This window comes from Patagioenas fasciata, chromosome 3, assembly GCF_037038585.1.
Source record: "Patagioenas fasciata isolate bPatFas1 chromosome 3, bPatFas1.hap1, whole genome shotgun sequence".
Taxonomy (NCBI): Eukaryota; Metazoa; Chordata; class Aves; order Columbiformes; family Columbidae; genus Patagioenas; species Patagioenas fasciata.
In genome coordinates this window covers 64,590,736-64,617,699 of record NC_092522.1, presented here as the reverse complement: position 1 = coordinate 64,617,699, position 26,964 = coordinate 64,590,736, and the positions used below count along the sequence as shown (strand labels likewise).

The following is a 26,964-nucleotide window of genomic DNA, read 5'->3' as shown; positions in this document are numbered from 1 at the left end:
CATTAACAAACTAGTGCTTTGCCAGCACTACAGAAATTACAACCAAATCAATTCATCAAGTGTTTTTAACCACACACACTTCTGCTGACCAGCCAGTAAATGCACTGATAATGGTAGCTCACCATCTCTGAGAAGCAAAGTTCTGAAATTTATTTTGATTTATGGTAAATATAAGGTATACTTAAATATGTACCTGACAAACTCCACTCAAAAAGAAAAAAAATATACTCCATCTCTGAGTATTTCAAGGGTTCTTTCAGAGCTGCCTATCTTGCATCCTAGATCTCCTTCCTCTGTGGAGCAATTCCCATCATCATTCCATCGTCTCATTTTATTTTGCATCTGGGAGCTCTTCCCAAATTGCCCTCATAAAACAAAATACACTTAAAATTTTCCAGCAGGACCATGAGGCAATTATCCAAAAGCCATCCAGTCTGTTACAAGCGGAGTTTTAAACGGCTTGTTGTACCACACAGAGAGGAGAGATTCCTGCAGCACCTGCCCAAAGGATCTGCCACGAGCGACTACTGGCTACAAGAAGCGTCAAGACTTCCCTACGCACAACACAGTCAGTACCTCTGTGTTGCCCAGAGGGGAAATTAAAGGTTTTCCCAGCTGATTACTATCAGATTTTACAGTTTCAACCCGAGAAAAACTTGGCAAGGTGGTGCTGCACCTAGGCTTCTGTGCTGCCCCCCTTCTCCTCCTCCTCCTCCTCCTCCTCCTCCTCCTCCTCCTCCTCCCCCACCTGTGGCTCCCGGCTGGAGCAGGACCCCAGCAGCTGGACCACAGCAGGGACCAGGGGCTGGCATGGCAGCAGAAATCACAAGGGTTAAAGAGAAAGCAAGTCACCTTTTCTCTGCTGGCTCCTGTAGGTCCAGTTCTCATCATCCTCATCTACCTGCTGCACGCACACGGAGGAGAGTTCACCATCGCTGCGAAACAATCTCTTTGTCTGCCTTGACAAGGAGGAGAAATTGATCCAGCTTACAGCACGCGAGAGGGAGCCTGGGTTTTGTTTGAGTTTGAAAGATCTCGAGACACACTCCTTTTTCATTTTCTTTTAAGCCAGCTACTAGCCTCAGTTCCAAACAGATCTTTCTGAAATTGTTCCCGTCCCTTCTCTCCCAGTGGTTTTCGTGGAGGGCTAAACAATTTCAATACGACTTCCGTCCAGGTTTCTTCTGGCTGCATTTAAGCCAGCACCACCATGGAGGTAGGTCACTGTGCCAGTGCAGCTCCCCTGAAGCTGTTTTGATACAGCACTTAGGGAGCTGCCAAAGAAAACAAAGAGAAGAAAAGCAGCAGAAAGTGGCACCTTGCAGCAGCTCAGAGAAGCACGTAACGGCTGAGCAGAACACAGCGCTAAGGCACGTGTTTTCCCCATTCTCTACTCAACAGCAAAAACTGTAGCTCCACTCTTCTCCCTGGCATCGGTCCCCAGGATCGTGCACACGATTCAGTCCCCTCTTCTGGTTCATCAAAAACATCCCACGGCAGGGAAAGAGCAGGCAGAGATCACACCCCAGCGTGGCACAGCTCAGGAGGGACGATGGACGGACCAGGCTTCTGCCTCCTCATTCTGGCTGCCCTGCTCTACCCCAGCAAAACGCCTGGTGCAGGAGCTCCAGGAAGGCTCTCTCCTAACAATAACACAGACTGCGTAGCTATCGCTTAGGATTAGAGTGAAATACGATAGGCTCGCTCTCCTAAAAGCACGACCATAGAAGCAAAACTCCTCCTTTCCTCAGCCAGCTTGGTGGCAGTGCAAACTTCTGAACCCTGTGTGCAGAAATAGAAAAGCACTTGTGCACCTCTGTGGACTCAGAGAGAGGAAAAATAAAATTCTGGAGCTTGTCAACGCCACAAGCATCCTGAGCAGAGTTTGCTGCAAACATTAAGTGCCCCTGTACCTGGTGGTACATTAAAAAAACAAAACAAAACAAACAGTGCAAAAACACAAACAAAATCTGTTCATGAACAGACATTTTTAGTGACCAGACTCCTACTGGTGTGGTTGCAGCTCACAAAACAGGTTTCACTCCCAGCTGTGCTATGTTCTGCCACCTTCTCTTTAACATAGCAGCTGGAAAAAGCATTCCATGGTGTGAAGGTTTGTAAAAGGTCAGGCACTACTGAAAGCTGCCACAATGCCAATCGCTTGCCCTTGCATGCCAACAGCAGTGCTGCTTCCAGGAGGGGGTAAGGCAAAGGCAGCGTTTTAAAGCAGACAGAAACTGGCAATACCAAGACATCCCAATAACCATGGTTTTTGATGGGATTTATCACCAAGATGCAAGTTGACAAAAAACACACGTTTGTATCTTGCAACAAAAGAATAGACTTGAATGTATGAGATATCCAACAGAACCAGCTTGGTGAATCCTCAAGGAGATGCCTGTAGCGAGGAATCCGGGAGGGTGGTGGGGGGGAAGTGCCACCTATCTGAAGAATAAGCATTGATGCCTTAACGTCTTAACGGCTGCAGATGATGTTAGCAAAAGGAAAAGCAGGTTAAGTAAACAAGGGTACTGTATTTCAGCGCCCAAGCTGTCAGTCAGATTTGCACTATTGCAGAACACACCCCAACCCCGTGGCAGATGCTCTTGCAGCCCTCTGGATTTTGCCGCACAGCCTCTTCAAAACCATTGAAAACAAAGGCTCCAGCTTTTTCTCAAACTTATGGTTCTCTGACTCATAATAAGAGGATAAGGTTTAACCCACTGACTGGGAGGCAAAAAGCTAAGTACTGTATCAGATTACCCTATGAATCAGCTGGGTGCACCAAAGTGACCTTTGGCTCCTACTAAGACAGCACAATGGGTTGGCCAACTGTCTTCTGTAAATAATTTAATAGGCTGGATTTAAATTGAGCTCACCCAGCGAGGTAATGCCTATGTACATACACAGGTCTTCCAGCACTTGCCAAACTCAGTGGTGGTGTGGTGGTGCTGGGGAGGGGGCCTAGGGGGGTACACGAATGGGAGCACACACTGCTAACTTTTGCTTTTTTCTTCTTCTGTTTTGGAGGTTTTTGTCTTAAAAAGACACCACCTCCCATTCTTGATGAGACGGGAGACTTGGGTATGGTTTGGGGGTTTTGTTTTTATTCTTTAGACTGTTTGCTTAAAAGATTTTGAGAATGTGGGTTGACACAAGGTAGAGTCCCAAAAAGCAGAATATCCATTTTGGGGCAGTCCCTGTTCAAATAGGTAGGATTTAATGTAAAAAAATCAAAGATGATGCTTGAAGTCAACCTAATGTTTCTTTTGAGAAAGAGCAAACATTTAGAACTGCCAGAACCACAAAATACAGAGAACTGTAAACTACCACAGCTATTATTGGCTAAAGTATACAGAGCCAGATGTATAAAAACCCTGGTAGGAACTGCAGAGTCAGAGTCATCTTTTCTACACTCTACTTCTTAGAAACAGAAGATTAGAGAAAGCAATCCTTTCAGGTTAACCCAAAATGCCAGGGTAAAATCCCACAGACCTGTCCAAAGTCTTGGCAGCAATTTGTTTTTAGGAGTTTTCCTGACCTGTCTGGATCTTTGCCCTTGTATCGTGGTGCTTAGTCAGAACTTGATGATGCAAGGATGAAAACATTGCCATGGGTGACTGACCATACCATTTCCACTGCTATTGTAAATACAAACTGGTACAATGCTTTGTGTCTAGTTCAGTATTATAGTTCCTTGCAGGAAAAGGTCCACTAGGATACTGTCATTACCATGGAATGCTTTTTTTTGTAGGTGACAGAAAGCTTAACATCAGCATATATTGTTGATCAAAAGTGAATTTCCCAAGATCAAGAGAAAACAGCAATTACCATTTGAAAAACAATACGTATTGAGGCATTAATGCCAATGGCATTGCAAGTTGATCCACACTTTAATCAGTAGCCAAATGCAAGGCCAAGGAGTTGGAAATTTTAGCATCTGACACACAGGATTAATTTTGTAAAACACTCTACAAAGCCATTTAAGAGAAACAAGGTATGCTTCTAATAAGCTTAGGTAATTTTCCAACCTGACTATTTTCTCCCTTATGAAGTCGGCATACAAGTAAATAGGCTTAATATTCTCCAGGTTACACATGTAAAGATTAAGGCGTTATTTCTGGTTCATCTTGGTTGAAACAAAACAAAACATGAAGGAATCACAGAAGAAGAAACCCAGGGTTTGAAGTAGAAAGCCAAACTGGTTCCCCCTCCCAGCCCGTTTTTAAATATTATTTTTAGAGGTGAACAAGAGCAACTGTGCATAGCCTCAAAAGCCATCAGTATTTTTAACGTCTATCACAACTCGATGGTCAAAGAATATTCTAAAAGTTGCTAGGCAAACACACATACATGGCTCACAGCCACTGAATTTCCGTAAGGCCAGCAATAAATAAATAAATAAATTTTAAAACATTGTTGAACGGAAAAGGTTTCGGTTCAGTGTAAAAAACCAACAAAACAGAAAGAAAAGAAACAACTCCCAAACCCCGCAGATGTGCTCTGGTTTTGGTTGGGCTGTGGTTTTTGGCACAATTCACATGTTAGTTTAATTCCTACATTTCCTAGTCTGTCATTTCTGATGACTCAAGCAGACAGTAACACGGGTGATTCACAAGAACAGCTCCAGCCACCCAGAGGACATCTCTCTCTCAGGCTTCCTGGGTGTTTTCCTTCAGGTGGTAACAACTCATCACTAGCTGCTTGGGTTAAGCACAGTCAAAAGCCCATTGAAAACAATTGCCCGCAGACTCAGTGCTTCGCTACGCAGTTGTCGTGGTGCACAGAAGACCCAAGAGACCCTCCAACCCAGACACTGGCCCCACACCAGTGGATCCTCCACATGTGGTATCACAGTATCACAGTATGTTTGGGATTGGAAGGGACCTCAAAAGATCATCTAGTCCAATCCCCCTGCTGGAGCAGGAACGCCTAGGTGAGGTCGCACAGTGGTCACCCCCCAGTGGCACTCATCACCTCTGGGCACAGATGTGTGGGAAATTCTGTAGCTCGTGAACCTGACTTCCATCAGGGGTCTTTACCTACAGCATACCTGTTCTTATAGGTATCCTATACGATGCTCGCAAACCTGTAAAGTAATCCATATTCCTGCATGTCTACTTAGAGCAAAGTAGCCACAGAGAGTGCTCTGGTATTAGGACAGAGCATAATCTTGCAGTTAAGATCATGTCCCTTTTTGTGCAGAGCATATATTGAGATAAACTTTTTCCCTTCCAATGTGAATGGACCTGAAAGGGGGCAATCATAGTAAAATGATCAAAAACAAAGTTACTTGCCCAAGATCACAGTGAGGATAAGCAGCACAGCTAAGAAAAGAAAGTAGGTCTCCTGGCTACCAGCCTCACGACCTACTTAAGTAGGCCCCTTCTCACACAAAAATGAATGCCTATTAATTGCTTCTGTCATAATCATTACAGGGTCTTTGAATGCTCTAATTACAAATTGAAATTTCCTTTCTGTTCTGTTACCTATTTTATCTGTTGTGGTTTGGTTTTTTTTTTTTTTTTGTTCAACTTAAAAATATATCATACTATAAATGAGCAGCTAAAAGAGAATTCTGCACTGTAGGACTGCTTGAAGCACCCCATCCACATTTCCAACTTTATTAGGTCCATAGGAAAACAAACAAACAAAACCAGACTGCAGACAATCATAGAGAATAAAACAGTTTGGGGGCAGGTCTATATGATGCACCTGCCACCAGCCTCCCTCTCTTCAACTTCTGTACCCCAGAAGGATTCACTGCATCAAGGCAGTCTATATATGATGCAATAGCTGTATTTCTCTTGGTAAAGAAATTTTGTAAAACAACGGGGGCAGTTTCTACACAGCAGTAGGCTATCCTGGGCCTGGTTCTCCTCCAACACCACCCGCACATGGGGGTAACTCCCACCCAGCTAAACCAAACTGCTTGTACTGGGAGAGAGGAACGGAGCAAGGAACACAAGGCGCTCACACAACTTGGTTGTTAGCAAAAAAGCAGGATATTTCTAAGAGGGACATAACAACCATATTTCTCTAAAATAGTTTGATGCCAAAGGACCAGGCAGGCTAACTGCCCATAAGATGCCTACATGCTTCAACCAGGGTTATAAAGACATCCACAAGCTTTTTGGTTTGTTAATAAGCATAATTCCAGAACTGATGGAAACCCCAAATTGCAGAGAAGATCTGCGTACAAGTACGCAAGGAGTACTTGCTGGGTGAGAGTATGATGGATATTCTGAGGGATACAGGAGGAAAGGGCTCAAACCACATGAAGTTTCAGCCTTGTCCGTACACAGCCGAGTTTCACCTCGTAGCTGCCAATAACTGTTTTCCAAATAAAGCAGTTTATATTTATCGGTAAAATAACTTCTGTTCTCTCAGCACACGGGTGCCGACGCGAAGTTCTCTGTCATCGTGCAACCCCAGGGGGTGAGTAACAGGCCCTTGATGAATTCAGGCACCTTGCCACTGTTCAGGGCCGGCAGGGGGCAGCAGGGATCCAGGCGCCCGCTGAGGGGTGACAGGGTTAGCGACACAGGCAGTGTGACACACCTGTGATTCAGAATCTAGCCATCTGCATACAGAAAGCTGTTACTATCTCTGCTAAAAATGTTATTAACAATTTTAGCGGGTGTTTTCTCGGTTTTTGTTTTTGATTCGGCCATGACACCTCACTAAGACGGCTCTGCTAAAAGCTCCTATTAACTGTGCCCGCTGCCTGGGTTCCTACACAATCCTCCCGAGCTGTGGGGCTCTGCTTCCATAACACAAAATAATTTTTAAAACAAATCTCTTAACCACAGGGTCACCTGCTCTCCAAAGCGGATGCTGGCCCAGGGAAGCACTCCACTCACAACGCATCCCCAACACCAACACATTCCCAGTGTGGATCATCTGTGAAGATCAACTAAGTATCTAATTTTGAGGAAGGAGTAAGTTTTCTGTCTGCTGATTTTTACTTTTTTTTCCCCAGCCACTCATCTGTTCATTGAGTCACCAAAAGTTATCAATAACTGTTCTGAGCAACACCAGATGTCACAAGGTCTGGGAGAGAAACTCAAATGGCACTACCCAAGTCAGCAGCATCCAGTGCCTCAGTACCCCTGCTCTGCACTGACCCAGCTCCACCTGGCATCACCCACTTCCAAACTGCTGTCCCAGCTGGCATGAAAGATGCTCCAAATCAAACTACCCCTTGTGTTTCATCAGGTGGCTCCTACTTCCCAGGAAAGCTGTGTGCTTTCTAATACCTTGTCTTTACATCATATATATAATTCCTCTCTGCTCTTGAACACACTCTGCAGTGAACTCATGGGTTTAAACAAATTCTGACTTTGTAAATGCAACTTGCATTGCTTTCATCTAAATTGTAAGATGAGTTTACTCTCTCCTACTACTTTACTCAGCACATACTATGTTCATATAAGAAGGGGCTCAAATCACTCCTAATACCTGAATATGCACATGAAACTTTGCAACACATCAGTTACATTAGGAATTTAGAAATACGAGATTTTGGTGAAGCACAAGAAATTTCTACTGGATCGTCAAAAGTTTCCTGTGGAAATGCTGACAGCTGTACTAAACACAACTGGAAGCCAGTTAAAAACAAACTGTATAAAAAACATTTATTAACATGTAATTGAGGACCATTCTGCCAGCAGGAGAGTACTCTAGACAACTAAATAAATGTCTATTTCCCGCTTCTCTGATTAAGAGGATACCAGGGAAGCTACACAGGGGATATGGCTGTTTGCTTTGAGGTGGAAGCCCTCTGCTGGTTAACATAAACTAATTAAAGCACTAATCTGAATGTTTTTGTAGATAACAGAACCACAAAGAACAAGAAAGGAGAGAGTGGCTGATAAAGCAGCAGAGAAGAATCATCAGTAGTCTCAGAAATCCTCATTCTTCATCTTATTTATTAGGCCCATAAATGCAAAAGGTGCTGGTTTTGTTTTGTTTTTGTTTGTATTTACACACTCTTTGACTTATAAAATATGCAATTTGATAAATTTTACTAGGTATTTGCAATAATCAAATGCTAAAAAGGAGCTTTAGAACCCAGCGAGATACCTCACCATTCCAACACCAAAAACATAGTTCATGTGTGTTATAACCAGGTCTCACTGTTTCACATGCAAAACACAGGAAACTATTTCTTCCTAGAGATATGAATGCTCTTTGCACACAATTTTTTGTCTTGAGTCCTGTATCTCTAAAACATATTTCAAAGTTACTTCACAGCCAAAACCAGCAAAATGGTTTGACCTTACTGACATTGTACATAGATCTCTGCTAGGAACCAAGCTAAAAATGTACCATTTCTGTAAACTGCGCACAAATACCAAACTTCAGAAGGAAGACAGAAGGCTCACTTTTGCCTGTGTGTGCACAGGTATAGGATTGCTGTTGAACTTTTCTCATTCATTTGTAAGTTTGCATGCCTGCTTAGCCTGATCCGTGGTAAGCACAGAGGAGTGTGTTGCAACTCCAGACAAAATTTGTAAATGAAACCCAGCCCTGCCACGCCTGGAGGAATGCTGCAATCTCCTCTCTTCCTCACAACAGGCTCTAGGTTAAAAGAAACTCATTTCTAGGCAGAGGATGAGCACAAGGAATGTTGCTGACACACAGAGAGTGAGGAAGAAAACACAGTTTGTGGCTTTGTTACTATCCTACGTAGTTATATTTAATCCTCATTAAAACAGCCGCCCTGTTAAGAGCTTGATAAAAATGCAAAAGAAAACTAAACTTCTAAAATAATTAACACATGGCATATGTATGTGTATGTGCTCTCTATACGGAGGGCCTGCACATGTGTTCACTCCATATGTACACATTCGCATATTCAGCAGGAGCACCAACTGTGACCAATGTCAAAATTCTTCTTCCCCCTCCCCCCCTGCAATTTACCCTTCTGCTCTATACAGCCCTGAAATTAACCCTGATTCATTTTCTGCAACCCTGAAATTTTTTAACATTTTTGCCTACCAATAGCAGTTTCTAGGTGGAAAAATACCCAAGAGTATGAAAGAATAATATGCAGGGCCAGTCTTGCAGAGTCCATGGTTCCCTCAGCAGATCCTATACAAAACATTTGACACACAGGAAAGGTTCCTATCCATCAGCTGGCAAAACAAGGTGAGGACAGAAGGGAAAACGAAAGCCCAAATAATCCTCAGTCGAAGACAGGATAAATAAGGATATTCACGCTAACAGCAGGAATAATCTGAACCTGCCTCTCAACCACTGGCATGTGAAATAATCAGCCTCAACAGAACAGCTGTTCAGTTGGCAATTAAAAAAACTCAAAAGTGTCAATTTTTAAATCGTTGCTCTTTACTCACAGCACAGAGAAAACCAACCCAAGGCTTTGCAATCTTCTGTAATTTGCACCATGGCTTCTTGTTTACATATGTAAAGAAAGCTCATATTCTGGCATACCATTTACTTTGTGAAATACAGGGTGGGAGGGGTGGACAGTGAAAGAGAAATCACATATTATTGAAATCACAGGTGTAAAAAATGTTTGTTCATCAGATACTTATCTGTTGAGAGCCCAGTGAAATGTCTCCCACAATACTAACACCCCAAATCAACTTCTCCCAAGGAGGAAGGAGTTTAGAAAGCAGCCTCACCGACGTCTCCGAGCCAATGCCAACCTCCAATAACTATTTCAGGTGGTTTCATCAAGACAAAGAAGATTCATACCTTGATAGCAATTTTTAAATGAAGTTGCTCTGACATTTCACTGTAGCTAAATTACAGGCCCAGGCTTCACCTAGGGCTTTTTCCTGCCCACAAGACAATCTCCTTGAAATAGCCTGAAAGCAACCCTAAGCTCCTCAATCATGTAGTTTTTTTGAAGCCTTCCTCTTCAGATGCTTGGAAACCAAATATCAATCCTGATGCATCATGAACTCCCAAACACCTCCTCCAGCATGACTTCTCTTGTGGCCAGTGCCAAAATCCTGCTCCTATCTACAGAGTTGGGGTTTTTTCCCTTCTTTTTACTAAATGAAGTAAAGCAACTGGCACAACTTGCAGCCCATGTGCCACATCCAGTATTTCACTACGTCTTTCACCTTCTCCTTGGCGGAAACAAGGAACACGGCTCAAGCTCGGTACTGGAGCTTGCACATTTAGGTATGAAGAAGTGGAGCAGCAGGAGATCTCCACGAGAACAGGCCCAGGTCCCAGGGCAGCATACCACCACAGCAATATGTCTTTTACGTCTTCCAGGAAGCGAGGGGTGAGGAGAATACGTAGGACCCAAAATGGAAGATAACCCCTTCTCTGGCTATTAGAAATGTCAAACTACTGTAAATAAAACACATCCCCAAAATAAAATATTCAACTTATGCTTTAAATGATAGATTTTTATTGTAAAGAAATCAAAATGAAGGTTTAATTGCTGTGTTTTTCACCTAGTTCTGCCTGTAAAGTCAAGCCATCTTCATCAACATGAACCCTGTTACATTCAACTCGAATGGAAAACAAATGACATTGAGAAGAGATACTTATTATTTAACTTGCAATAAACATTCCTTATTTACAGGCATCTGGCAAATTGCCAGCAGTAGAAACAGATGCCATACAGATATTTCTAAAGAAATGCAAGTACAGACATATGGGATTACATAGAAAATAAATTGATGCAGAAATAGTTATTATCTAAGCATGTGCTCTATCACATACCACATTCCTGTTATGCAACCAAGTTTATTAACCTGGAGGAGTCCACTGACAAATAAGGAGAACGTTTCATATGTATTTATTCATCAAATAAAAATAACAATGGTTTCTAGATGGGAACTACCACCTTCTTTTGATTCACATGCCTCCCCCATGCTGCTTGTTCTAAACTCATCAAGTGGTCAAGATTATCAAGATTGCTTAAAGAGCCAATATTTTTCTCTGGTACTTTTTTCCCTGAAATAGCAAAGTGGATAACACGTTGGCTTTCTCAGCCAGCTTTGGCATAGAGGTAATGCCATGTTCTGTGGTTAAGTGCCGGCTGTTCTTGCTCCAAGGCACTGTGAGTCATCTCTGCTTTCCACACTGGTGTCTTCCAAACAATTCTGGGTAAAACTGTGCTAGTTCATTCTCACCAAAGACATTGTATGAGAGTACAATTACAAAGAAGGGATCACATATTAAACAAGTATTTTTTTAAGCATTCCATTAAAAAATGTGCAAGGCAAATATTGCAGCAACTATTAATCAAGTCTAAAAAAAAATATAACTTCATGAAAGACGCCTTGACATTTGTTGACATTTAAAGTTTTCTTTCAAGTATGAGCATGGCCACAGCAGGATTTGCTCCTCTCATCCAATAGCACTCTTTCTGCAGCTTCGACTAACAGATGTGAGGAGACGCTTTCTATCTTTACTTGCAGACAATATTGTTTTTTCATTACGACAAAGTGTTACTGAGCTTGGTGGTAGAAACCACCCACCTTCAGGAACTCTCAGTGTAGTTAATATTCCTCTGCTTAACAAAAGATGCTTTGGTCTCAGGCTGTTTCTACAGGCTGTTGTTACAGCACTTCACCCAACTGACCTTCATTTATGAAGGGCTGCTTGGTTACCAGATACTGAGTTATTCTCTGTTTAGCTTAGGGCCAGCAAAAGGCAACAGACTGGCAGTTGTAAAAAACACTCAATGGGGAAAAAAAAAGAAAGAAAAAAAAAAAGAAAAAATCACATCTTGGCTATTGGCTAAAATATATGGTACCTGCAGCATCTTTCAGTGATGAATGAGCCATCTTAAAAGACACTATTTAGTCGTCACGTTAGTATCCTGCATGGTTTCTCTTTTTAAGAAAAATAAAATAAATGAGAGAAAAAAGTACCATTTTATAGACACTTAAAAAACAACTAAGCAAATAGACAAAGCAGCTCCTTTATGGCTTCCAAATTCTGGGCTGCTCTAGGGGTCACTGCAAGTACCTTGTGAAAACAAAACAAAACAACTTATGATAGCCCCCAGGAGAGGGCTTGCAGCCCACCCTCCTAGGTCGTCAATGGGATCTACCCTCTGGTGGGTTCATTACAAAGTACCTTTTCTTTTGCTCTCAAGAAAAGCCAGAAAATAAAGTTTTGCCTTTCCCAGCCCTATGCGCGCTTGTTCCTGTGCTGCAACCACGGCCTTTCTGAAAGGCTGGGATTTAATGTACATCACTGCAGCGAGCCAACAGACAGCCCCAAAGCAGCTGTGTCAGCATGGCCGAAGGAGAAGGGTAGACATGAGCGCTGAAAGAATGGAACTTCTTCAGAAGCAGAGCATGTCAGGTTAACCAGCTGTACCTGCAACACTACATCTGTCTAGGGCTTTCTGCAAACTCTCCAATTCACTTCTGGACAATGCAGGGTATTGATAAGGAGAAGAAAGTTAGTGGACAGTGTTTTCCTGGATCTCTGTTAATCTTGTACCTCCAAAAAAAACCCCTTTGATTTTCAGACAGAAGAACTTTTCTTCATGGGAAAATGTGTTTGCAGGGGTGGGGTGGTTTGTGGGAGCTTTTTTTTTTTAATAGTGCTTCATTGTAACTACATGTGGGAAAAAGATGCCTGAAATCCTTGGAAGTTTTCAACACAGGAAAAAATACTAAAGAAGCTCCATAGTGGGGTGAGGTCACAGTTGAGCTAAGAGAGCAATCAGAATACTTATGTGAACTATGTCACAAAAAAAAATTCAAAACACATTATAAAAATGTGTGGAAAAGTCATTGCCATAGCACAAAAGGGTTATGGCATCCAAGATCACAGGAAGTTCATTACTGGATTACTGGATGCAGAATTTTGGTTTGGTTTTTTGGGTTTTTTTCGGTTTAGCAACCAGTTTTTCTGTGTTGGAAGTGCTCTCCTGTGCCGAGAAGGTTTCGTTATATCCAAAAGCATCTCAGCAACCAGCCAAGACAGGGATCAAGAGAGGGAAACACTGTTATGTTCTCCCCAATTCAGGAGAGGACGAAGCCAAGGTAAATAATTGAAAGAGAGCCGTCTTCCGAAGTAAACTTTTATTTCAGTTCATGGGTTATTTCTACATTGTCAGCCAACAATAGACATGCCAATTTGTTAGGGCAGCCTGTTGAAATTAAGTGGAAATGTATTTCCACCTTAATTCCAGGGAACTTTATTTCCTTTACAATTTTTTAACTCCAGGAACTCTTGGCAAAGTTGTTGCCTGCTGCTTGGATTTCAACACTTTTTTTTTTTAATGGAAACCTTCACCTTCAGAGCTTACTGCAGAAAGCCACTGCAGGACAGAAAATACATTTCTGTGCTAGAGTGACAACCATGGAGAGGACAGGAAAAAAAAAAAAAAGGACAAGTCATTAATGTGAGTGGAGGGCAGGATGGGCATCCCTGGCCCTCCAGCCCTGATGGAAGAGATGTCACTGCCTTGTGGCTGAGTGAGGACATAAGCTTGACTAAAACACAGACATGCACACCCCTCTTCTCAGAAAAACAGCTCAAGATGCAGCCTGAAATACCCTTCTTGCCCTCAGCTGCAGGTCCACTGGGCAGACACTCACCCTTTAGGCACTACCAGCGAGTTTTAAGCTTTGAGAGGGCTGTTGCCTTTGCGTGTCTTCAGCAGAGGTTCATCTGCAGTTGTCCTACAGGTTCTGCCTGTAAAACTGGGTCTGCTGTCTCCCTGCAGGGACGCTGGCCTCCTTCCTACCTGCTCTCCTCATCCCACAGCCTCTCCATAACGACTGCGGTCTTCTCCGGCGATGATCACTGTTAGTCAGAGCCAGACACTGACACGGGAAAAAATATCTTCAACCTCATCAAACATTTGCTACAGTATCATTCCATCTCCATACGCAGCTTCCCAGGACAGCGCAAGTGGAAAACTAAGCCAAGGAAAGCAAGGTGGCACAGAGCAACCACACTGCTTGCTCTCATGGGTCAGGAGGAAACACCATGCATGGGCATCCATTTTGCCCCCTCCTTCACAGCACTGCTAATTTCTGCAAAATCCAGGGTGAATCATGTTTATGTTGCTTCTTCCCACATCCTGTTTCTTGGGAGTCATATATCTGGGCCAGAGTCTCATCTTTCATCTTCAAAGAAAAGAGAAAATTTCTAAACTTAATTTGAGGGATGGGGGAAATTCAAACAACCTAAACATCATAAAAGCTCAAACCTCAAATCCTTTTTGTTTTCACCTTTTGTGATTTTTTGGGGGGGTAAACTCAAGATCCTGTGTACTTTGGTTGAACACAGTTCTACAGGTGGGAAGATGTTAGCCAAATTCTCCTTACTGGAAGCAGTTACACTGCAGGAATGCAGTTAAAGCAAGATAAGGGATACATTCCTGGGGAGGGTGCTGAATACTTGAATATGATAATTTTAATGTCACTCCTGCCAAGGTAATGCCCCATCAGGGCAGAAGCAAGAAAAACACAGGCTTTTCATTATTGGATAATTGGGTGCACACCCTTAGTAGTGAAAGCAGTTTACTAAGTAATTGCTCACCACCAAGTAGCCAGAGCAAGAACAGTAACAAAAACATTTTGAGATCCCAAGTGTCAGAAAAGAAGAAAGAACTCAAAAAGCAATGATACGAAAATAAGTTTTCTACATGGTAAAGACTTTAGCCAGTACAAATCAATAACACATGGTCTCCTCTCAGAAAACACACAGCCAAACATAAGCACAAGTGACTAAAGTTATTTTGCTCAAAAGCTAATTAATGAAACTTTAAATTCTTGTCCTACAATGCTTATTTTATTCAAAGATTTTATTGAAAAATCTGATATTTATTCAACTCCCATCGTTGTTTACACTCAAATCAAATTTTATCAAATTTAAAACAAAAACTAAACAACTTTATCTTTAAAGGCTCTAATTCTGAAAAGGCTAACTTCATAGGCCTTTTTTAAAAAAAGCAAGCAATACCTGAGATGACCAGAATGGGATCAACACTAGCATTTCCACCTCCCTCCCTTTCTTTGCTAGCTCTATGTAAACCAAGTCTCTTTCTGAATCACCCGAAGCTGGGTGTGTATAAAGGTGAGCAAGCAGATCTGCATGGATGCCTCCACCTAGCTATCAATTACTGTCACAAGATTTATACTTCACCTGTTTTCCGCCTCTCCTGTTTCATTTCTCCTGAATCAGTAATGAAGTTAGAACAAAACAACAGGACTGAAAATTCAGTCACTGCCACCTACCAAAGCCAGTTCACCAATAAATAAGCTTACCAATTTTTATATTGCATGGTGTGAAAGATTAAACCGCAAGTTCCAATAGTTCGCAGATTAGCTTCCAAAAAAATAAAAAAAGCTGCTTTTATTCTCAGAAAAATCAAGAATCGACCAAATCAACATTTAACATTTTGTATCTAAAGATGAAGCATGCCTGCCTAATTTCACCAAGCTATAGACTGATATTTTCTTCTCTTGCTCTTTCTTAGATGAAACTATAATAAGCCAATATATTATGATGAGTGGTGAGAAAGAAGCAGCGTTAATGACTGACTAGATAAACCAGAGTATACTGCCAAATTTTTTATTGAAAATGCATGAACTAAGCCATCAGTTGCTAGGTTTGCCTTGAGAACAAGAGTGGTCAACTCAAAATGACTTATTCTGTTTTTATGATTAAACAAAGAGACAGCTAGCAAGAGATATGTAATGCAGAAGAGTCAGTTACTCAAAACGAATCATACTACTTTGGAACTAAATAGTGGTCTAGAACTAGAACTAAATAATAGTCTAGAACATTTACAACAAATGACGTGTGCTTCTGCCATGCAAATGAAGACAGCGATGAGAGTGCTGCACAACACTGGAACTTACTAATGGGGATTTGAAAAGAAAAAAAAAAAAGATAATTAGCAGAATGAGAGCTGATGTTTCCATCATGAGGATGGAGATGGCCCTCTGTCTACAGCAAAGAAGCCACCATTCAGGGGTGAAAGAGGGGAGTATTTCCTTTGCCCACATAAGGCCTCTGACCTAAAGCTTCTTCACCTTCAAAGATTCCAAGATTTTACAAGTATGGGGCACTTGGACATGGGTTGGTTTTGGTTTGGGTTTTTGTTTTGTTGCTGTTTTGGGTTGTGGTGGGGTTTTTTTTGTTTGGTTTGGTTTTTGGTTTGGATTGGTTTTTTTTGGGGGTGTGGTGTTGTTTGAGTTTTTTTGAGAACTCAACACAGCCTTCTTATGACATAAAATGCAAAATTTCTTTCATTTTATTGATCCCTTTCATTGCTCTGAAAAACAAATATTGTGTAAAGAGACACAAGCTATGCACTACTGCAAATCAGTTGGTCCACAGCTGACGCAGTCTGCTACAGCTATCATCTCCACTATATTTACGTTACTGCTTAATTCCTCCTTTTTCTCAATTTATGGCATATCTTAATCATCAACACAAAAAGACCAAAATAGGGTCCTGGTCATTTGATGGGACATTCCCAGGAAACTTGGGGGTAATATTAAAGAGCAGGAACTTTGGCAAACAAGAGAAAATACATACAAGGGAAAATAAACTCCATTTAGTAGGATTATATAGTCAAACTGAAAAATGATTTTTTGATCTGATCTATGGCTTGTTGGTCCTCTGTTAAAGCAGACACACATATGTTGAATATCTGTTTAAAAGCAGAACACATTCACTAAAGCACAATGGAGCTAGAAAACTATTTGTAACTGAGACCATAAAAGGGAGAAACCTATGGAATGTGTTATGTTCATCTAGCAAAGCTGTTCTCTAGCAATCAGCAGATTCAGGCAGCATATATCAATTCTGCTCTTAGACACAATAGAGCCTAGTCTGGAATACGAGAGTAAACTAAGACAAACCATTAGAAAGCTCTCCAGAGATTTCATCTTTCACCCCCCCCTTTCTTTTTTTTTGTGGCATCAGACACTGCTGGTAGGAAATCCTGATAGCAAGAAAAATCATGTGTTCAAAGTTTGCTGCTCCGACTTCCTAGTAAGAGGATGAAATCAAAACACTTCCCTACAATTTGCACTTTAAAAAAAAAAAAAAAAGAAAAAATTAAAGAAGGAAAGGAAAATGTCAACAGAGGTTGTCATCATAGTGAAAAAAATGTCTGGAAACAATTAGCAACTCAAAAAAAAGGAGGAGGAGGAAAAGTAATAAAAAAAATACTTAAAATAGTAAGTATTGAAGTAATGAATTTTTATTACTAGAACACCCTAAACATTGCAGAGATGTAACTTAGAGTTTGACACATACTTCCACAGAAGTTCATGCAGTTCAAAATAAAACCAACCTTTTTTATTATCGACATTTCAAGGCCATAAACCTACACAGCAAGTTATCAAAGCAAAACATCTGCACACTGTCCACACACGCAGCGCATGCTTATGAAACAGAGAACAATGATGTCATTTCAGCCTGCTTTTTATTATATTCCGTTTTCTCAACTGTTCACAATATGGCCCTACCCCTGCCTCTGAGAAATAGCTCCGCGTTGCTTCACCATCATTTGGGGCAAATTTACAAGGGAAGTCACTCGCAGTGCTCCATGGAAGGAATGGTCCCTATCCCAGGCTAGGGAAGGTGCTGCATGGTTTCATTTACCCCCCACAGCTGGGAACAAGCCTTTGCCTATAAACGAACCTGAAGCATTACAGATTTTGTCGGCTTCCCCCTGGTGCCACCAGCGCAGCCAGCAGCCTGCTCCCGCAACACAGCTGGCTTCCAGCAAAAGTGTGCCAGTCCACAGAAAGGAATGCTAAGCTAAAATCAAGTTTCTTGAGGAGATAAAATCTGCTCTCCGACAGAGAGCTGTAGCAATCAAAGCTGAAGTTCTCAGACACCTACTGCCCCCAAGCCCACTGATGCAGCAAGGAGGGAACTGCGTGTTTGGGAGAAAATATCTGAGGCCACACATATCCTCACTTCTCAAGGCCAACTGCGCTGTGTCCATCAACCTTCATGCTTCAACCTCCCACCCCTCAGAAGCTTCATTTGTGCCAACCTCTGTATCACTGGCTTAAAAATTCCCTCAAACAAGTCTCCATTTTACTACCTTTCTTGAGCCCAGCACCCCCCTCACCATTTCCTCTATCACCGTTGCGCCTCACCTGGTATTTCTCCCGGAGATAATCACTCATGCTATCGACACATTTTCTATAGGGAAAGCAAGGAGGAGAATTACTGTTGCGACCTACAGAAGTGCTAGAAAGCATGGCTATGCTAACACAGCACTGTGCTGCTTTTTTCCTCCCTTTTGGGGCAAGTTAATGTAAATAAAATGAACAAATTTCTGGCACTGAGGCCTACAATACCCCTAGAAACTGTCAACCAGACTGGTTTATTTTTTTTCTTTTTTTTTTAATTTACCATGCTAAAGAGAGAGAAAGTGTTGTTGAGCAGAGCATACAGCTTTATATTGGTGACTTGGTTTTAATTATTTGAGAAGGACTACCACATTGCAATGAGGGCTCTGTAAATGTGGACCTTTGGTAGTTTTGTGGAGGGATATGGAGTACATGTGTTTCTCTCTCTCAAACCAGTTCCAGGAGACAGTGGAAAAAAGCCATACCCCTTGATTCAAATGAAGTCACTCCTGCTTCTCTTCCAAAAATTACAATAGCACCATGTACAAAATTCATCAGTAACTGGAGAATCTTGGCTTTCGTTATTTAAACCTGGACTTGATGCAATATGAACTCTTTTTTAAAAACAACTTTTCACATAAAGGCATTAATATAAACTCGGTCATATATATTTTTTTACACATACCAACACTTTCTTGTAATACTCCTGGATTGTGTAATATTGGCCTTACATACTGCATGTAAAAATACTCCATCCTCTTACCAAACGATGGGCTTGAGAAACTCCAGGGCTTTTAAATTTGGACAGACTGTAGTAGAAACATGGGATCTGCTCGTGGACCCTGAGTGGGAAGCAAGTGCCTCTCCTCACACTGCAGAGAGCAACCTCCCCGCACGATGGCCAACCTGGCTGCCCCTCCAGCCTGGGCAGAGCTCCAGTAGCACAGGGCAAGTCCCCATCCCTGCCAGAGCCCTTGCAACTTGTCTTCCATCTCTGTCACCATTCAGAGAGGTTGCGGAGTCTCCTTCTCTGGAGACATTCAAAACCCGCCTGGACACATTCCTGTGCAATCTGCTCTGGTGAACCTGCTTTAGCAGGTGGGTTGGACTAGATGATCTCCAGAGGTCCTTTCTAACCCCAACCATTCTGTTATCTCTTCTCACGCTTACCTGGTCTGATACGGGTATTACCAAGGGAGCATATGCTTATGGTATCTGGACAAACTGCATGGCAGTTTACCCACACATGCAGCATGTTAACTCACACATCCATCAATGCTTTCAGGAGTGTTGTATTAGTTCTGAAATGAATACCAACGTTAAAAATGCCCAAATGCAATAATTTCCAGCTTTAGAACAGCCTTTGCATGTAAGGTCATCTAAGCTAAAATCCACAATCAAATACCTGAAAATCTCCTTGCTGAAGAATGGGAGGAAGGGCAGAAGTATTTCATTTTGAGATCCTAAATGGAAGTCCGAAATTTTTGTTTACTCCAAGCCAAAACACCAAGTGGAATAATTACTTGCAACACATAGGGAACTTTAAATTGCAGATTTTTACTAATTTTAATGAAATCATTTTAACTGCCACTAAGAAAGAAAATACTATTGACAGCTTACTGCTCTTATCATTAAGTTCTTTAACATGCGTTAAATTGATACAAAAGCATTCAATGGCCAGATGACTTTACTAAAGGCTTTTTCTATTCTGTAAAACACACATACACACATGGAAAAAGAATTAATGTGCAAGAACAGAGTGTATTCAGCATCTTCTCTCTGCAGGAAATTACTCACATCAGGTATCTGCTTATTTCTATTTATACATATACACAGATAGAGACACTTTCCATTCCTTTTATGTATTGCATGCTATTTAAATCTACCCAGTAGGTAAAGTCCTATATACAAGGCAGCTAAAGAGATGCTGCCCCTAGAACACATAAAATATCCAATACTATTTTTAAAATAGTTCTTGCATTTACTTCTGTTGATAAATCTCCTCCATCTGGAGTTAGCAAGTGTGAGAACACTGACACTAACTTGATAGTAACATAAATATGAATTTGGAAGACTTTACTAGTATTGCTTAAAAAGCAAAGAGTTGAGAGTCTTTGCCTTGTTTTCCTATTCACTTTGTTAAAGCAGTTCTTCCAAACATTCCGTGAATTAAGTTTACTCAGCAGCATTCTCTGTTGTCATTTACGCTTGATTTAAAACATATTATGAAATCAGAAGGACACGTACTTAGGTTAGAATCTGTGCACTTGGACTCTGACCTGACTTTTACACACAGCAAAAAAACCCAAGTGTGAAGCTTTCATCCATAAACCAAAGTACAGACTTCATCTGCATAATCACAAATGCTACACAGTTGTAACAAAAAACCTCAGTTGCTCCTGCTATATTTAATTGTTCCCTTCTAAATATAGGATAATTCCAGGCCTAGAGACTCAGGTCACCAGGTAAAGCTTTGCAGAGCATAAATCTATCACCACCTTTGCTCAAGGCATCTCTTTAATCAAAATTCATTTACTGTGACAGTGAAAAGCGGCCGATTTAGACAGGACAGCCAGATAATTTCGAACCCGTTCGTCCTGTTTTCAAAGGAAGGAGATCACAGTGCAAACTCAGAGGAGTCAGCAGAAACTCTAGAAAGTTGTCAGCTTGCCAACCAACATTTTTATCTTTTTGTTTGTTTACTTAATCTTCTTCAAAAATGCACGTTCATTGTAAACTTTGCTGATTCCAAATTAAATTAATGTAGCATCAGAAAAAATGTGTTTCTGTTTTACTTCTTGGTAACAATTTTAATTACTAGATATACGTATAGCCAACCACTACCACAAATAAGATTATGCATTTCCCATAATTATAAGGGGAAACATTAAGACTGATATTGTTCAATTTTTCCAATTAATATAGTTACCACTGAATTCTAATTTGGCTCAACTGTGTCAAATGGACGGCTAACAAGTATGTTTGTAAAGGGAGAGCATTTCAATTACTGATGTCTAAGGCATGAATGCATTTGTAGTAAGCTTTCTCAAAGCCAGAGCAGCTTGACAGTATTTATGTATTTCTTCCCTCTTTTCTGCTTTATATATGTATTTTTAAAATTCTGTCATTCATCCACCACTAAATGAAGGCATATGCCTTAAAAAAAAAAGGGAGACATTACCTTTTCTAAAGCAATTTGTATTTTGTGAGACCTGGTGGCTCTAAGATTTAACAAAATAAAGCTGTGTTCCAAAAAGTCTGTTCAAAGTACTTTAAAATATTTAGGAATTCCTATTAAAATACAAATGTGAAAAGTTAACTGGAAATGAACATTCCTTTACGACTTTAATCAATGCTTCAGTGCAGGCTGCCACAATAGAGACACAGCACTAGCACCGCTTCACAGGTTACTCAAATCCAGCATTCTTGGGGAAAAAAGGAATCACCCAGTGCCCTATGGCATATTGTATGGTTAATGAGGGAGGAATTAATCAAGCAATGTTATTACATTTAAGTTTTCATAACAAATGACTTTCTCTGGGGAAGCCAAAACAAATTAGACTCATCATTAGAGCATTTCAGCTGCAATTCGGCATCCAGCAGCAGCGCTGCTTCTGCTGATGCCTCTGCAACCAGCCGGACAGGGAACTCATTTGGCTGCAAAATAACCCTGCAAAGTCAAGTAAATCAAACTAAACCTTCCCAGGCCATTTTTCATCTTCTCCACCCCCATTTGGTTACCCACACAATCACACACACACAAGGGGCACAGCAACAGGCACTGGTGCCAAGGTTTTGCTCGAAACATGCCCCAAGTGTTTTTCGCTTTCTAACTGAGCCCATCAGGAGCCGAGGAAGACTGGCCAGCTGAAGAGCCGGCAGCAGCCATTGTGGAGATGCAGCTCCAGCCCCAGCACTGACCCCCCAGCCCTGCCCCAGTTGGAGCAGAGAAATGAAGCAGAGAGAAGCCCCAAGGCCCAGATTTTGTGCAGCTTAAGCTGATCTAATTGCTGTCTGCCTGCAGCCCAGCCCTCCACTCCTGAGCCACTTAACCCAACAGAAAATAATCTTTTTTTGCTGTCATGTTACCCCATGGGTTTTGTTTCTGTCAGCTTACTGAAACAGAGAGGGGAAGGTGGGACTGCAGCAGCGGTCTGAATTCACAGACAGGTTTTATTAGGCTGCTGCAGACCTACAGCCTATGTTAAATAATGATTTTGCAGGAATTTCCACTGTCTTCTTTTTGGTGTAACTCAGCACTGCCACAAACCTTTGCAACACCCGTGTTTCTAATTTGGTTTTCCCTTTGCTCGTAGACTGTACTTTAAAGCTAAGTTAAGAGATGATGAAAACACTGCTTGTGTCTTTCAGGATTGCAGAATGTGGAGGCCTCACCACAGCACTGCTCCATAATGCTGCCACAGCAAGTCATCAAAGAGATGCTAGGGTTGGCTGATGATTCCTATGGGTCTCATAACTCGCATGCAACTCCCAGACCTGTACAGCAAAATCAATCAGGACTTCCCTCAAGCTTCCCTCTTCAAAGCCACAGAGAAAGGCTGTGGTGAGACATGGGGGGGATGGTGTCTCACCACATGCTGAGGGAAGCCCAGCCCCTGAAGGCTCACTCAAACTCCCACAACTGATCTTTAAGCTCCACAGAGCTCCTGAGCAAGGGGCAGGTTTTACACCCGCCTCTGTGCCTCGAATTCCCAGCACTGCACCACTGGTAGGATTACCACCGCCATGCCTGTCGCATCCCCATTCATCTTCTGCAACAGGAGAGATCTGATGCAACACAGCCAGCACAACCTGTCATCATTCGGGTATGACAGCATGGTATTTTCCACAAAGAAGCGCAGCATGTACTATGTATACATGCCATGAAGGCAGAGCTGCGATTCTTTAATTTCCTGCAGTAGGTGGAAAAAATACAAAGGAAACCACCATGAGGATCATCAAGGAGGAGACGCCCTTGTCTGAAACAGCCATCCAGCTACAGATACCTTAAAAGAATTAATTGGTACCTGCTTAAATATGCCTTCTCCTAATAAAGGAGATTTCTTTCTGCTGTGTTTCCACTAGTGAATTAGTATGTAGGGAAGAGCCATCTTTATTATTTACAAGAGCCTCAATAATCTATCTGCATATCCACATCATGCTTCAAGCAAAACAATCTAACACTTCATTAGAGTTTATTAATACACGAAGCCCCATGACCACCTTGTGATTTATGGTATCATTTCCTCCACTTTACAAACAGAGAATACTACATAACAGCAGTTATCTCAGTTGAGTAGGTTATTAAAAAGCTCTGTGAGGAAACCCACAACACAAGTCAGCTTATTTCCATGGGGCCAGGATTTCACGTCTGGTTTTCTGACTCTGTGCTTTAACTTTACAATTACTACCAAACTGCAGTGAAGCGAAGCTCAAATAATTAAAGAGATGTAGTCTGCTTCCACCGAAGCCAGTGGCAAAACTCTCATTAATTTTAACAGAAGCAAGACTAGACTAAGTGTTTATAAAGCAGTTGTGATCACTAGAAGGCACTTCTGAGTTCTCAATATTATTAGCTATGAGATTACATCTATCTAAGAGCACCTTTTGTTTTAAAGCATTCAAAGCCTGGTCTCAAAACCTAGCAGGTTTTAGAAGTTCCTTTTTTTCATAAGAACATCATTGAAGGAGCACTGAATGGTTATTACTCATATTGAAATTTTTTATATGAATAATTTAAATGTGTTGCTGAAGCTCATACCAAAGGCCACTCCAGCAAGTGACAGAGTCCCTGGGAGGATTCTCATTTCTTTCATATCTGCTCTTGCCCCTGGTTATAATAGCTTTTCATTCGTTTTCCAATTAAAATGGTAATGCAACGAGATTTGGAAGATTGATCCAATAAACAAGTTTATTCCTGTATTCAATGGAAATACCTCAAAATGAAGAAACGCAAACTTTTCAAAATCTTTTAGATCAAGTTGCTAACAAGAAATTGTTTAGATTATAAAGCACAGCAGATATACAGAGTTTCTTGCACTTGAGTGATCTGTTTCTTTTTTGAATTACGAATTTTTCTCTACCTAGATAGTGTCCCACACTGAAACAAATGCATCCTAAAGATCATGAATGATGGGTTCCACCACACTTCCTTGTTCAATTTTAAAACAAAAGTTATACCCTGAGTGTGAAATATACCTAAAACAAAAGCATATGCAGGTTCTCACCAAGCCTTTTGGGCAGCCAGTGAAGCAGCATGACTTCGTTATGTTTTAACTATGACCAAATCAGTGCAGCCTCAAGTACAGAATTGTGCCAACGGCAGCAAAGGAACTACCTTTATTAAGTGTGAGCAAGAGCTACATCTAACGAACACGAGTACAGCAGCTTTCACAGGCAAATCACCGGTGTGAGCCACACCAGGCAGCGAGGAAGAAGTCACTACAGCATCTTTGACTCTCCCTGCAATTCAAGTGATAAACAGGTGGCTCTGCTCCACACTGATCATGCTGTATCCCTCACAGGATTTTAAAGAGAAGGCTTCATTAAATGCCTCTAGAAGCCAAAAAAAGTATAGCTAACAGCAACAAGTTTCACACTGGAGAAAAATGCCACAATTATTATATCAAATAGAGGACGCTCCAAGAAACAAGGGATACAACAGCATCCTGAAACCACGCACACCTGTATGTCAAATAGATCTCAAATAATGGAATTTTTTTCAAGAGCTTTCCTCTAATTTGCAGCACAATGTAAACATTTGGGTGATGACTGCCATGTCAGCACAGTTGTTTAGACATACTCACCCAGATTAAAGACAATGGAAGCGAAAGCATAAGAGTGCTGCTGCTTAAAAGAAATTCCAACATGTCAAGTGTTTGCGCTTTTCACTAAAAACCTGCAAGGCCACGGCAAAGCAAAGTGTACAACTTCAATAAATGCTGCTTCCATCCTATCCATAATCACAGAATTAACATTACAGTATAACAAAAAACTTCAAGTATAACAGAAGCTCAGACTGCTCTTATAAAATATCTGTGAATGCTCAATGATTTTAATCATTATTTTAAAAGACATGAAAATATTTTTGGAAATCAGCTATAAAGAAAAAACTATCATTGTTCTTTGCCAGTTTGAGTCTGCAGCTCGTGTGAGCTTATCAATGTAAGTTTGTTTTCCAGAGTCTCCTGAGCTTCTAGGATTCATTACAAAGTCCCTCACAGCTTCATTGTGTTACAATCCCTATGTTTTTACTGAAGATAAATCAGCGAATAAATATACTCATTTAAAGCAAAGAATACTCATATTTCTCTACAGCAGCAGACCTTGTATGTTGTATATGCTTTGGCAACTTTTTTTAACTGACTTCATTTTCACATGAAAATCTAGATAATTCTGAACAGCAAGGATGAGTTGTTCTTTTACAAGCATGAAAGGACGCTCTTTCTTCTGTTTAGTCAGTTAAATGCCAAAAATGTAACCCCCTATTTAAATCTACCTGCAATAAGCAGGGCCTAGAAACACACCTAATGTTATTTCCAAAGATGAAATCTAATTTACAAAGAAACAAAATTAGTTGTTTCTCCAACTAATGACTGCATCCAGAAATGGCCCTACTCACACCTATGGCTAAGAGACAGATAAATTGGCACCTTGTCCCTGCATCCATCTCAACTCTAGCAAATGGGAATCCCAAACCTGCCCATGAGTGATCGCTCCCCTCGGCACTACACACGACAGGGACTTGCCTCCTCCTGCCTATCCACTGTCTCCCCAGATAAACTCACAACAGATTAGCTACCTCAAAACACATTTACAACAAGCACTACCTGCTGCTTTCTTGGATTAACATCTCCAAGTAGCTCAACTTTCCATAAAGGAAAAATGAACCTTCTCCAACCTTCATTACACATTCTGATATTCCTGTACAGATCTCATCATTCTGGCGAGCACAAAGCACATAATTTCAGCTGTTTAAGCCATCTGCACCACTGGATCCCTTTATTCAAACCAAACCAATTCAATCTCATTTGTGTCTTTCCAGTAGTCTGTATATTTTTATCCTTGCAGATAACTGTACATCTGTGCCAGCTGATAACATCAGTCACTCATTAACCTTCTGTGGTCCCCCTGGCCCCTTTCTAAATTTCAAGCACTAACCAGTTTCACATCACTCCATGATGTGCCAGGTAAGCATCAGTCTTGTTTCACAGATATAAAAGTTTACTGACTTGTTTAAAATGAAGGGAAAAAAAAAGACTTGTTAGTTAACATTTGTTGTGATCAACAAAAACACAGTAAAGAACTATTTCAGACACTCTGATATTACTGTGCTACTGACATTTGAAGCTGATATAAAGTTATGCTTAGTAATCTTTTGAAAGCACCTACTAAGCCCAAATTTCATCATTAAAAAGCCATATGCTACTAAAGTAGAATTTTGAATTATAAATAGGTATGTATAGGACTGACATTGGGGCTCCTTTTGAATATTTACCACTGTAAAAATGAAAGGGAAAAAGGCCTATAATAATTCACACTACCATTCTTTCTATTTAAATTGTACTATTAAGCTGTACTACTGAAAAAAACAGAGTGGAAATCTACTTACCAAAAGGGTAATCTCTTGCTTTATATACCCAGAAACAGATAGGATGATTAAACGACATATTGTATTTGATAAGAATTAAAAAAAAAAAAAAAGGAACTGGTAGCAGATCTAATTTCACACTCAGAGGATTATAATGTAGAGAATACACACATGCATTCTTCACTGACAACAGTGCTGTGAAATGCTCAGTAGATAGCTGGCACTCCTGGGATTTAAAAGATTTAATGTTCTGCTTCGTTACTTCACAGCATGCCGAAGTTTGGAGGACGCTGGAATACCGAGCAGCTT

The 26,964-nt window shown here is 41.1% G+C and overlaps 1 protein-coding gene across 8 annotated transcripts in view; it reads right to left on the bottom strand.

Moving 5' to 3' along the window:
• The window catches only part of NHSL1 (NHS like 1), a 178,354-nt gene that overhangs the window by 102,364 nt on the left and 49,026 nt on the right, over positions 1-26,964 (bottom strand). The window contains exon 1 of one of the 8 annotated variants that reach the window (XM_065835783.2): positions 853-1,671. The exons of 6 other annotated variants lie outside the window; for them this stretch is intronic. In XM_065835783.2, coding sequence (XP_065691855.2) covers positions 853-1,057 — 205 coding nt within the window. In that variant the 5' untranslated portion in view covers positions 1,058-1,671. Of the gene's footprint in view, positions 1-852; positions 1,672-26,964 lie in introns of those variants that run through there. One more of the 8 variants, XM_065835781.2, reaches the window with a different exon arrangement.